General features: G+C 38.8%; 1 protein-coding gene across 3 annotated transcripts in view; it reads left to right on the top strand.

Annotated features, from left to right (window-relative positions):
- The window catches only part of Skap2 (src kinase associated phosphoprotein 2), a 177,014-nt gene that overhangs the window by 141,574 nt on the left and 20,941 nt on the right, over nucleotides 1–14,499 (top strand). For all 3 annotated transcript variants that reach the window (XM_045136114.1, XM_045136113.1, XM_045136115.1), the window contains exon 10: nucleotides 12,395–12,472. In XM_045136114.1, the coding sequence (XP_044992049.1) occupies nucleotides 12,395–12,472 (78 nt within the window). The remainder of the gene's footprint in view (nucleotides 1–12,394; nucleotides 12,473–14,499) is intronic.

The raw sequence follows: 14,499 nt of genomic DNA, 5'->3' as shown, positions 1-14,499 counted from the left end.
CTGAGAACGTCACATTCTGAGGCTCTCGACCCTCCAGAGAAATCTCTGTAGGCAGGTCACAGCGTTTGGGATTTTAACAGGAACTTCACCTGGTTCTCATGTCTGCTGATGTCTAAGAATCCATGCCCTGCATAAAAAACACATCTATGTAAGAAGTCAGGATGTTGATATGGCTTGTAACATGAAGTCCCAAAGTGGATATTGCAGAGCAAACAAAATAATTGACTAATACAAGTGCCCTGTAAATATTGAATATTCCCTACTACAAGTTTGATTTCTTCCATTTATTGGACTTGTGCCTTGGAAGCAAAGTGGTAGCTGTTATTGTTGGCCACAGGTAACAAGCACAAAGAACTGGGGATCTGAGAATGACTCTTCCCCTCCACTGGGATGAATTTTTTTTTTTCTTTTGGTATCACTAGCTAATGATCTTAAGAGAAAGTGATATAAAGAACAGAGACAGGGAAGGTAGACATGAGTTGTCATAACACCACATCTTCTTCAGATAGAGACTCAATGTGGAAGTAGCAGACTGAAAATGAGGAGTCTGAAGGATACAGGAAACAAGGGGGAAGCAACTGTTTTATCAGCTTAATTGTGGGAAAAAATGAACAAAAAGCATTTGTCCTCTTGATCCATGGTAGCCAGTAAGGAAAAGAGGAGCCATCAGCTGGATGTATATGCCTGGACTTGAGAAAGGCAGATTTCAAAACTCTAAAATAAAAAACCCAGACAGATGTATGCCAATAAAAGCCCAGCATGCACTTAAAAATACCATTTGAGGTTTAATTGTAAACAATCTTAGAATAAGGGCGGTTGACTAATATATCATTGTCCTTGTGCCAGAATAGAAGGAACACAAGCTTGAAGGGACAGCATCAACAGTTAAAATGGCCAGATAGCCAATAAAACATGAAAACATCTCAGATGTACAAATTGTGATCAGTACAACAAAAAGTGCATAATAGCTGTGTGTATTTTGTCTTCAAAACTTGGGACAGTAGTTCAGAGAAAACAGCTCAATTTCTATTCTCTTTGCTTCTTTTCTGTCAACATGGTTTCCTCACCGGTAGGATTAGTAACAGACACTGGAAGCCCAGCATTGACAGAGCTCAAGTAGTACGCCAGCTAGCCAAGCTCACCCAACTTGTTTTGGAGACAGAGTGTCCTGAAGCCCAGACTGGCCTGGAATTCACTGTGAGCCTGAGGATGGCTTTGACTTTCTGATCCTCCCACTTCCACCTCCCAAGTGCTGGGATTATAGATATCTGTCTCATTGCCATTTATGTAGTGCTAGAGACTGAACCCAGGGCTTCACTCTACCAACTGCTTCCACCAACTGAACTACACCTCCAACCTCCCATTTAGCTTTCATTCAACAAAATTCTTAGAAACTCATTTTTGTTCCACCCCTGTTTTAGGCTGTAATAAAATAAGCCCTTGGAGGGTTCATACCCAGAGGAGTAGTAGACTACAAGACAAATGTTAACAATGAGGACACCAATGTAGGCCTTCACAAGTCTGGGAGCATACAGGGCAAAGTTGCCAGTTGCCTTTCAGGGCTTAAGAGCACTCTAGGTTGGGGAATTGAGTTGTGTCTTCAAGACCAGTAGGACTTACATTTGACTTCTGGAACCACAAGAGGACTTTTGTGGGAAGACACTCAGCTGCTCACTTGGAGGGAGACAAGAAGAATGAGAGAGAAGTATGACATCTAGTAATAACAGTTTGCACTTTTCAAGTGATGGCTTAGCAGTTAAGGCACTTATCTGGGCAGCCTAAGGACCCTTGTTTGATTCCCTAGTACCCACATAAGCACAGGGTGGCACATGCATCTGGAGTTCGTTTGCTAGTGGCTAGAGGCCCTGGCCCACCCATTCTCTGTCTCTCTACCTGCCTCTCTGTCTCACTCTCCCTCAATTAAATAATTTTTTTAAGTTTGCACTTTAAAAAAGAGTAGTTTTATAGTATCTGAAGTTAAGTTCCTTGAAATAGACTCTGAGTTGCAACGGCCAGGCTTATTGCTGATTGGTCTTGGACATCCTTAGGATGGCTGTGAGGAAGGCAGGATCAGGTGGTGGGGTTGACTCCGCAGGGTTGTGCCACAGGGAGGCAAAACGGTCTTTTATCTCCATTGGCACCAGCCTGTCCTCTGGGTAGGTGTGACTTTGAGTGAGACTGTGCCTCCCATTCACAGCTAAGGGCAATTTCTAGTGAGGGACACTGCTGTGAGCCAACACTGCCCAAGTCTCAACAGGTTGTGTTGGTCTTGATGACAGCACCTGGTAACTACTACAAGTGGATTCCAAACATTCTCAGAATAGTTTAGGACTTTGAAGTGGATTCCAGAGAAAAACTGGTGTAAGGTGTTACATAGAGTCTTATACCATCTAAAAAAGGAAACACTGATTTCTTGTTTAGATGGTATAGCACAATATGAGCTAAAGGGAGTAACAGGCCTTAGCAGGACTTAAGCAAGAATCATAGCCAAGACTCAAAATCTTTGTAGATAAGATAAAGAGATCCTGGGACAACTGACGCCAAGTCCTGGCCCACAGGGTGCAAATTAATTGATTTAAGACCGTAGGGCATTCACTGTGGCCATATCCAACATGTTCATCAGTGCCTTGGAGAAAGCAATGTAATGTTCTCAATAGACTGAAACCATGGGTCAGATCTAATAATGTGAAATATGATAGGATGTTCCCTTGCTTTAAAAGTCTAGTTACACAATGTAAGAAAGGAAAAAAATGAGAAAAACACAAAGGGTTTTATTGTCAATGGTTCAACACAGTGAGTCAACAGTATATGACTCAATACTGAAATTGTGTGTTTTGGAAATAGAAAATAATTATCAATGTTCTGGCTAGTGAGATACTAATTTTCATATGGTAGATAAATATTGTTTAGATATTTAACTAAATCTACCTTAGAAAATATAGTACAGTCATTCTCAAATTGCTTGAAGAAAATCCCTTTACAGTCTTAAAAGTTATTGAGGACTCCCAGAGGCTTTTGTTTATGCAAGTTATGCTGTTCACTGCTTATTATATTAGGAACTAACATGAAGAGCTTCTTAGAGTGTTCATATTAAATGAATTTTAAAATCACAATGATAAAACTTCTATAAGTATAACATTTCTAGAAAAATAGTTTCCTCCCAAATTACTTAAAAAAATGACTTATCTCCAAGTTAGTGAGAGGAATGCCTTCCTTTTTGTATTAATTTACATGAGTGCGCGTGTGGGCATGTGGAGGTCAGAGGATAGCCTCCAGGTGTTCATCCTCTTCTTCTGTTGTCTTTGAGAAAGGGTCTTTCTTGTTCTGTGTGTAAACACAAGTCTATTAGGCCTGTGAGCTTCCTTTGTCTTCTGGTTTTCTCTCCTAATGCCATAGGCATGTTGGAATCTCAGTTGTGTGTGCTACTTTGAGTGTGGCTGGGGAATTGAACTTGGGTCAGCAGGCTTCTAGGCAAGTACCATTAGATGCTCTTGTTTGCATTTTGCAGCTTTTTTGAAAGTCTCTCTTAACCAGATGTTTAGATTTTCATATCTGCTTTTACACTCATTTGATATGCCATTTTTTTTTTTTTTTAGTTTAAGTTCAGTCAACTTAGCAGAAAATCCATACTCACCCATATACCTGGTAGTTAAAGCGATAGTGCTTGTAGGTAATTCTAGACATTCCCTTTTATACTTATCCCAGATTCCACAGTTAAAGGTGCTTATAGGGTGGGAGCTGAGACTGTCAGTGAATTTTTCACATTCTTTGCCATTAACGTTTGTGAGTCTGTCCTAACATTTGATCAGATCTTTTACCCATGTATGAATCTGTAACATCTTGCATTGATCAGTTGGAAAATATTGGTTCACTACATTATTCAGATCTTCCAAATATAAACACAGTTTACGTAAAAACACATTCTGTCAATATTATCTCTTTTCTTATCCCAAGTATTTAAATGCTGCCAGGCTTACAATGGTGGTTGTAAGTTTCTGAAATTCTGATGTTTGCTTGAAGGTTCATATTTTGTCATAGATAATAAGTACTGTCAGTTATTTTCCCCCAAATGCCAACTTCACTTTATTTGCAAGACAGTTTCTACCAGCTTCCCAAGTTTGGGCAAGTGTTGCATCTCTGCCAGTCAGTCATGAGACAGACACAGTTTGCTGTGCTTACCACTCATTCTTGTGCATATCTGTGTCTTTGATTTCTTGTGCTTTTGTCACACAGAATATAAGAAAGGGCATATACTGATTATTCATATTAGCTAGAAGTAATTTTTACTGCTTCCTCAAGGACGTCTTCATGAAAGTGATCTCTCTACCCTCCCCCTCTTATTAGTGCCACAGTAAAGAATGCACTGTTGCTACTATGTTGGTTTTTGCTAGCGTGTCACAGTTTTACCTACCACTGCTTGGCATCATCAGTGCAGATGTTAACATAGTAAAAAGGCACATGATGTCTTAATATTGTTATGAATATACTTTGACTTTATAAGCCTTCCATCTCTTGAAAGAGTCTTGGATATTACTGTGAATGAAAGGGACACAAAACCATTAACTGTAATGGTGATGAGTGATGGTTTCCCTGGAGGAATGCTGCCCTTTCTTCCTTGGGTTCTTGACAATAAGATTATGGTGCTCTGCACATGATAAGGAAGGTTTTATTTGCATGAGTAAGGAGAAGAGACCACAGAAGCTGTAGCAAGTAGACTCTGAAGTCATATCTGCTTTTAAAGGAGATTTCTTAATTATGCATTAGCCAGATTATAATTAAATCATCTTAATTATCATTGGAGAATATTTCTTAACTAATGAAATAATAAATTCTACATTAATAGAATATTTTATTTTCTAGAAAATAATTCAAAATAATTTATAAGTGCCATAAACATTTGGAATAAGGAGCATATAGGGATAATGAAATACATATATACTCGGGATATTCTTGTTGATTTATTGATTTATTTTTATTTTTAAAAAGTCAGTGGTGAAGCTGGCATCACGGCGCACGCCTTTATTTTATTTGAGAGAGAGAAGGAGAAGCAGATAAAGAGAGAGGGAGAGAGACAATGAGTGTGACAGGGCCTCCAGCCACTGCAAACAAACTCCAGATGCATGCACCCCCTTGTGCATATAATTTATGTGGGTCTTGAGGAATTGAACCTGGGTTCTTTGGCTTTGAGGCCAGGGCCTTAACCACTAAGCCATCTTTCTAGCCCGGGATATTCTTATTTAAAAGAATCAAGTAAAAAACAGTAACTGAAAAAAGGTGACTTACAAGGGGTTAACAGTGGTTATGGATATATTAGGGATTATTTTAGAAATTACTTTTTCTTTGTTACTTCTGACTATTGAACAGTGAGTACCTATTGCTTTTTTAATCACAATAATAAGGTTAATTTAAACAGAAAGGAACTGTAATTGTACCAGAAATGCAGAACAAAGTAGGAGTTCTTACTACAGTAGTCAATTAACTCAGACTCCTTGGCAGAAGATGTTATGATTTATAGTGTGGGAAGGAGTCATTTAGTCCAGCAGAGTGTGCTTGGTGCTCTGGGATAGGAGCTACATCCTGCCCCTTCATTGTGTCTAGAATTCTGTAGGAGTGGGCCCATTTATGCCCATGGTTGTTTCTGACCAATGGGAAGGATCTGGCTTCATTTACTTTCTTACTTATGTATTAATTTATTGAAATAGAGTATTACACTGTAGTTTAGGCTAGCCTGGAATTCACCATGTACCACAGACTGGGTCTGTAACTCACAGAAGTCCTGAGTGCTGCCAATACAGGTATGAGCCACTGTACCTGGCTCAAAACTTTATTTTTAGGCCGTATGCTTTCTTCATCTGCCACAGTTGCCTATAGCTGGCCAAGTGTAGATAATACTACTTGGGAAATGGATATGTGCTCCTCAAGTCACAGATGATGGACATTTTTGGAAATGCCCACAGTGAATGCTGCACAGGAGGCCCTACAGGGCACAGGCTGTGTGACCTAGATCTGGATGTTCAGCATCCCCTTCCATGACATGAGGAAACTGAACAAGATATCTAAGGTTCTTCCTTCACAGATTCCTTGTCCTGATTCTATCTAATGAGATCTTTGCTCAAGTTAATTTTATTTTATTTATGAGAGAGGGAGGCAAGGAAGGTGAGAAATTGGGCATGCCAGGACTTCTAGCCATTGCAAACAAACTCCAGACACATTCACCACTCTGTGAATCTGGCTGTTTGTGGGTACTGGGGAATCAAACCTGGGTCCTTTGGTCTTGACAGCAAGTGCCTTAACCACTAAGCAATCTCTCTAGCCCTGCTTGAGTTTGAAGTTGTCTCCTCACCATTCCAACCATGCTGCTAGCAGATATAAGCTCTATGTTGGAGAGTCATTATTTTCACATTTGTGTTTAAATTGTTGACTTTGATATTGTACAATCTGGTGGCATTTGCTTTTTTATTTGCTGTCCAATAACATTTTCACATTAAGTCTTGTAAGCATAGATTTCCAAATTAAGGATTTTTAACCTAGTTTGATTTTGTGCAGCAGTGATTTCTTATTTTGTGCCTTAAATATCATGTTGGCCTTTTTGGTTGCTAAATTCTGAAATTGTTAAGGAAATATTTCACTTATAGAGTAACAGATTGACTGTGAACTTTTACCCCTGAGAAGTCTGGCTATCTTATTGTCCTCACCAAACCTTTGTTGGAAGAGCTACCCAGTAGACCTTCCTCTTCCTGCCTTGAAGTCCTGCACAGAGACAGTGAGGGCTGGAAACAGGGTAAAGGTTATATACCGAAGTGGAGATGCAACAATAAGTCCCACTTCACATAATTTCCAGGAGGGCTCAGTTACCTTTCTATTTCTCTTCATTTTGAAGTTTATGTAAGACTAAAACTTGGGCACATACATCTTTATAAAAGCATGTCTTTGTTTGCCTTGAAATATTTGTCAATCTATTAAATAGAAAAATCCTTTCGACGTATCTTATTTATATTACCAGCAGTTCTATGGGCTGGAGAGATGGCTTAGTGGTTAAGCACTTGCCTGTGAAGCCTAAGGACCCTGGTTCGAGGCTCGGTTCCCCAGGTCCCACGTTAGCCAGATGCAGAAGGGGGCGCACGCGTCTGGAGTTCGTTTGCAGAGGCTGGAAGCCCTGGCACGCCCATTCTCTCTCTCTCCCTCTATCTGTCTTTCTCTCTGTGTCTGTCGCTCTCAAATAAATAAATAAAAAATTTAAAAAAAAAAACATTACCAGCAGTTCTAGATTTATAGGCCCCTCTGGGTCTCTTTCTTGTTACCATATTTATGAATCTCCTGCTTGTGTCTTAATCTACTCAACTTTTCCAACCTTAACTTTATCCTCACAAGTGCACCACAGATCTTGGGGGAGAGGGCTTAAACCCTCCCTGCATTGCTCCCTTCTTTAACCTTGCACCACAAAGACTAGCTCTTTGTGTCTTAAGTTCCCACCTGCCTCCTGTTCCATGCACTCAGGGCCTTCTCGCTTGCCATGCAGCATGAACTTTGGTAAAATACGTAGGGTGGGTGGCTCATGGCTCTAAAGTCCTTCGAATCTTGTTGCACAGAAAGATTTGCTTTTATCTTCATTTGCACATGCATTCCTTGCTGAAATTGATGAAGAAACGAAGTTAACTGGCTTGGAAAAATTTGTTTTCAATTATGAGTTGGATTATAAATTACAGAATATTGAATCCTATGTGCTGGTATTAGAGGCAGTCGAGTGTTGAAAAGCAGAAGTAAAGAGAGAGCTGAGAGAACATAGCAGCAATGTTTTGGCAGTCCAAGTCACAGACTGTCTCCAGAACAGCTAAAAATAGATTGCTTCCGATGCAGTACTGACAGTATAGAACCCTGCTTCCCATATGAAAATGTTTTCCACCTTCACAGATAAACAGTATTTAAAATTATAGAAAATAATCTACCTATATAGTAAAGGCTGTGTGTATGTATGTTTGTGTTTGCAAGACACATATGCAATTACTGAGCTACATGTGTGCTCAGTCCCTAAATTGAAAATTGTAATGAACATCAAGGAAGAGATACTATGGTGTAAAGCTAGGGCTTAGTAGTACAGGCCTGAAATTTCATCCTTGCTCACATATTTTCTAACTGTATTTGTGAACCTGAACACATGCTTCATAAGTTTCATCTTTTGTATTCCTAAAATGACAAGGATGCAAGTGCCTATTATTACCTTATAAATAATTATTGTGAGGAATTCAGTATATAATGAATATAAATGCAGAGATAATAGTTATTTAAGAGTTAAATATCTATTCTTGAGAAAAAGTACATGATTACATAATGAAGTGAATCCTTGGCAGGTAGTAGTCTAAGCTCAAACCTCATTGCAGAGCTTAGTTTTTTATGTCTTTTAAAATATTCAATAAAGCTGTTTTCTGAAATTGTTTCTTGAGAAATGTGATTATTATGTGGGTCAAAGATTTCCTTATGTTACCTTCTTTACCCAGAAAGAGACTGCAGAGGCAGTCCTCGACCCTGATTGAGCTTACACGACTCAGCCAGGTGCTAACAAGTGTCTTGAGCTTTCTTAAGCAATATCTGTAAGAACACCATCCACTGTCATTCTTCTTTTTGTTTTTTATCCTAAAACAGAAGAACATTTATAAGCCAGGAATAGCAACTTTGTAAGAACTGCATAGCTACACAAAGTTGTGGTCCATATTACAATAGTATTCCAGTTATGGAACTTGATCAATTTGAAGTTAAATTCATGAATATAAAAGGGGAAAAAGTGATCTTAATTTTTCTTACAGTAAGCATGTCCTCACATGAATTTTCCCAAAAAGATTTGGGAAGGCTCAGTTATATGATGTCTTCTTGCCCTTGCTCAACCCAGAAAAAAAGCCTAATTGCCATGTAAAGAAAGGTGGATGCATTTTTGGCTTTGGGATTCTAAAGGATCAGATTCTTCCTTGCAGTTTCATATTTCTATCTGGGTTTAATGTTAAAACCCTTTTACTGCCAGAACATTTCAAATATACATAATGGATTAATAAATATGTGACCATATTTGAATGATTTTTTTTTGCATTTAGCTCACTTTGCCGTTGTTTCCCTCTCATCTGATCACAAAACCATCTCCTGATGGTTCTTCTAACAATGTGTGATTGGAATAATAACTTCAGATGCTGAAGAGTTTCATGCTGCAGCTGAGAGGCATGTAAATACAAGCTGCTTGTTTGCAAGAAGCCTCCAGATTTGCAATATGATTGCTATGGAAACCACATAATGAAAACCTGATAACCATCTGTGTGGCTTGATGGATTTTACTGCATAGCTGAGCTGTTTTTGTTTACTGTTATTAAAATGTTGAGTGGAATATATTAACTCACAAACATTGACTATTTGAGGTATTAATTAGTATTGTATACTGACATTATACCTCAACACCAAAATAAAATGTTTAATAGTAAACCTAAATAAAATCATGTGTGAGTGTTTATATTTTTAATAAATTGTGAAGGGAGCCATCTAGAATTTTGGGTATTTGTACCTATACATTGTTAGAGCTGGGAAGGGTTGCTCTATTAATCAATGAATATGTTAGAATTTACTTGTAGGATTTTGGAGAGGGGTCATTTGTGCATTCAACGTTTAGTCAGCATCTCTCTGCCAGATTCTAGTCACGATTCAGTCTGAATATGTCTCTCCTAAGACTTGAAAACACACACCAAATTTGGGCTTATTGTCTTTATATGAGAATTGTTTGCATTGTTGACCCAAGACAGAATAAGTTGTTGGATATTACTAACAAGAATTGATATATGAAATATATTAATAAGCTTTCTCCTAAAATGTCAGTACAGATTTGAAAGGGAAAAGGGAAGTGTTACATACTGTCGAACACTGCTGAGTGAGCATGAGCCTCTTACACAGACTTCAGTTTCATTATTATAAGTAGTTCATATATGTTGGTACTGACTCTAAATCCTGGTCTCTTCTTAAAAGCTGTAAATAGTGCTAACTACGTGTGTGTGGTTTTGGGTCTTGACTGAGTAATAATGCTCTTAGCTATTTTTATTTATGCTTTAATACCAGATTTGTGATCAGATTAGAAAGATAGTGGATGTGAGGGGAAGAAAAAGTGAAAGGCAAGGTAAGCATTCTCTTTCACCTTTAAAAATAAATGAACTGTCTGTAATAGGAGTAGATTGAATTGACTGATGTCCCTTTTGCCTTTAAAGTTTATGAGATTGCTCTATGAGCAACCCTCTTATGATAAGTAGTCCCTGTGATTTTGCCTCAGTAAGATGGCTGTTGTTACAAGTGTACCTCACTAAATTTATAAACACAAATAGTTCTAGGTGATCTTTATTTTGGAACTTACATTATTTTGTCTCAGTTGAATTATAAAAACTCAAACCACTTAGATTAGACCTATCAGCACAATAATTCACAAGTTAAGTTCAAATGCTGGTCTTGATTAATCACCATTTAAAATATGCAGAAAACTTTCCTACCATACTTTATAGTTGCCCTTGGACATTTTCTCTTGGTGGCCCATCTTGGTGTTAAACCCATCATGTCAAAGACACAATTCCTTGTGTTTCCACAGCAACCAAGATTGTCTTGGCTATCCTCCTGTTAGTGATGGTTTGTCCATTTATCCTTTAAGCACAGAGCCCCACGCCTCTGAACATCCATGCAAGCAGACAGGCACAAAGCTTATCAATTCTGCTTCCTCTACTTCCCACAGCCATCTCCTTCTTGTTTCCTATGACCTTTCAGTTCAAGATTTCCTTCCCATTTATCTCTTCCCTCCGTGCCTCTCTTCCAGGATATCCAAGACAATGGACTCAAATGATGATTCTTAGTCCTGGCCTGGGTCTTCTCAGAAACCTTCTCTGGCTCTTACTGCCTGCCAGACCAGAGTGAAGTCCATAACAAGATGTCCATGGGCCCTCAGCAGCTGGCCTGTACTGCTCACATTGTCTCCCATCTTCCTTTTCAATACCATGCTAATTTGTTCCAATAAAACGTGACTGTGGCCTGTTTTTTTTTTTTTTTAAAGTTCAGGGCTTTCTCTGGGCCTGGAAATAGATCATTTCCTTCCCGGCTGTCCTTGTCTAAATTCTCTTCATTCTGCAGTCCTTCTGAGTACTTCATGCTCTGGAGGGTCCCCCATCTGCATGGCTTCCGTGCTTGGTGCCCCACTTGTCTAACTCTTTTCCCCATAGAATTGACTCTGTCCCAGCTAGCCTGCCACACTCTAAGGCAGAAGCTCCCTATTGCCTTTGGCCCCTGGGCACTCCCTTTTCTTTCTTTTTTTTTTTTAAAGTTTAAGAAAGAATATATTTGAACCACATAAACATACTCCCTTTTCTTATAGGTAGGTAATAATACTCACTGAAAATTAATTGACTGGGGAATTGATTTAATAGTCATACTTTTTTATAGCTTGCATATATCTTTGAGTTTTTCTTGAGATTTTGATTCTTTTTGAATTTGGGTTTTCTTGGCTGTATTATTTGTTTGTACATTTTTCAGTTTTATGTAAAACCCTAGGTAGGGAAAGTGACAATGTGCTATATATATATTTTATCAAAGAATTTAATTGTTTGAATCTGTTTGAAATTATTCTCATTTAATTTTATCCTATTCCCATAATTTTGGGAGGGGATATATGCTGGGAGATTGTGAAACAAATACAGGCAAGAGTATTGACAGTAGAGAGGAGAAAAACCTGGGATTTTCTGATCACAAACTTAAGTTTGAATAACATACCTTGGAAGTTGCTTCATCTTTTGTATCTCAGTTTACTTGTCTGTAGAATGAGGATTTATCATCATTTATCTGTAGAATCTTATCCCCTATAGTATGTGGCACATAGTAGGTCTACAGTATAACTTGGGGAGATTATCTTGAAGCATGAAGATCTTTCTCAAACCTTCTTATGGAGAAGATTGAGAGAAACCTGATAATCAACAACCTGTAGAAATTTTCTGCCTTGATGTTGTAGAAACCATGGTTCCAGCCAAGGTATCCCTGCTGAACAGCATAATGTAGGGGGTCGGTCTGACAGCAGAGGTAAGGGCTGTACTGGAGTGCAGTGACTCCAGATGCCTTGCCGCAAGTATCTGAATAGAACATGCAGTGCATTAGCGCAGCATGTCTCCACTTTTAGAAGGTGACTCGGTAAACTTGACAAGGGGGCAGTTTGGAACAGCTAGTGGTTTATTTGTTCAGTATTAGGTTGTCAAAGGAGTGGATCTTTGAGTAGTTTTATATTCTTAAAGCTAATATTTTTGGGCTAAAGATGTTCAGTTTTGCTCTTACAGTGGGCTATATTCTGTAATTGTCCTCTGAGGACTTCTTGCAGTGTGCCACTGATCCCATTTGCTTGCAGAGGAAGAGGAAGACACTGCCTCAGTGAAGATGGAAGAACAAGGGAAGAGGAGGCAGGACAGTGTGCATCACACCTCAGGTAACCCAGCAAGGCTTTTATGATTTTGTTCTAGCCACTTCTTTAGTGCTCTAAAGATGTTGCCATGGCTCCCAGAAGTTGGCATGTTTGGTCTAGATGTCTTAGGGCTGATAAGCTGCTTAGTCCCATTTAGGATGCATGAAAACCACTTGAGAAGGATTTATAAAGTAAGCCAATTTATACAAGGTATTCCTTCCTGAATTACTTTGTAATGACTCAATTAGCTTTCATTTCTGCACAAAGGAGATTTAGTTGCATAAATTAGCTTATCATCATTGAGGAAGTGTCACTGCTAAAGGACAGTTTATAGATACAACATGCAGTTGCTGTCAAACCTATAAGAATGTAATATAGACATCTGTGTATACTTTGTGCTTGAGCAGAACAGACTTCTGCCATTCAGAGACTAACAGGGGACAACAAGTTGCCCTGGGGACTGGCAATGTAGACATCTCTGAAAAGGTCAACTTGACACAGGCTCTGACAATCGACCCACAGCTCTGTCTTCTTTGATAAAAATCAGATAAACTTAAGACCGCTAATTGATCTGCAGCCTGTTTAAATGTTGGCCATGCATATCTTCATTGCATATGATTAACACAGAAAGCAAATGAATTGGGTAAGAAATGCCAGAGTCCAGTGACAGAAGCTTAAAAATGGGAAAAGGACACTGGGTACCTAGAAGGCTAGGAAGGATGTTCCACCTTATCCATTTGCATCTGCACAGCGCCTCAAGTACTAATTATGACTGAGGCTCGAAAAATAACTGCACACGCTACGTACAAAATCACATGTTATGGACAACTTTTCTTGCTTGTTGTTATTTCCAAGTAGCACAAGATAAACCATATCTGTAGAGCAGGCATGGGGTTAGTTTTGATAAACCAGCAATTTTACACGGAAAGAAGAGAAGGACTGCCTTCTTATCAGGACTTTACACCTCTCCATAGCCATGTGTGAGCTGGGGTGAGGTCGGCCCTGTCATCCGCAGGGCTTGCACAGAGCTGGGGCTGGGGGTCACCTTCCCTTCTCTGATATGTTCATACATCACTCTTTCGAGCTGTCAGAGGCAGGGTGGACAAGCAGTGCGTGTTCAGGAAATAGCTTTCCAGAGGCCTTCCTACTGTGACATGTGGAAAGGAAACAGAGGCCTGATTCTGGACCTGGACAGGAAGGCAGAGCAGGTTGCTGCAAAATCTTTTGGTGTGCTTTTTTTTCCAGAAAGGAAGTGAGGACAGAGTCATTAGATGTTAGCACTCTGCCCTGTAAAATACAGCTATAAAGCCCTGTAGCATAGTGATGTTAGTCTAGGCCTTTGTTCAACAGTAATTTGAGAATATATGTTTTAGGTTATATTATCATGAAGCTTCTGCCAAGATCATGTAGTTTACTTTATTTTAAATTTTCTGTATGGGCTTAGAAAGACACACAGAGATGCTCTTTCCACAGATAAAAAATATTTTGACTTAAAGCAATTGAATTTTTTAAAACAAGTTACTATGTCGCCAATTTTTACCTTTGAGAGTAGAAAAAAAGAAAAGGAATGCAATAAGTACATCAGGCTTCTCATACCAAACTCTGAAGCACTGCAATAATTCTTATCTCTAGTGACATGAAATTCTTTTCAAGCAACAGTTTTAATGCTTTTGTGTAGTGGTGACCTTTGCTCCCCCCTAGGCTGTCAAAGACCAGAAACTTGTTGGCCACACAGGGCAGCAAGTTGACAAGGGCAGAACATCACATGATGTGAACTTCCAGCCTTACTCAAGAATGTTATGTATTTTTACATTGACTTTTGTCTCACAAAAAATCAGTGTTCTAATATAAATGGTGTAAGCAAAATGAAAACTCATCTTGTCCTTCACAAGTTTCTTTACGCTTAAGTTTATGTATCTCGTACATACTGAACATGTATAGACACCTAAGAAGAGGGTCTCTAGTATCTTACTACTATGTCTAATTAATTGTTGTCATGTTTTTAAGCTCTTACTATCTTTACAAAAATACCCAGTGTTTACATATTTAGT

This window comes from Jaculus jaculus, chromosome 16 (genome assembly GCF_020740685.1).
Source record: "Jaculus jaculus isolate mJacJac1 chromosome 16, mJacJac1.mat.Y.cur, whole genome shotgun sequence".
In the NCBI taxonomy this organism is placed as follows: Eukaryota; Metazoa; Chordata; class Mammalia; order Rodentia; family Dipodidae; genus Jaculus; species Jaculus jaculus.
This window is presented reverse-complemented; position numbering and strand designations above follow the sequence as displayed.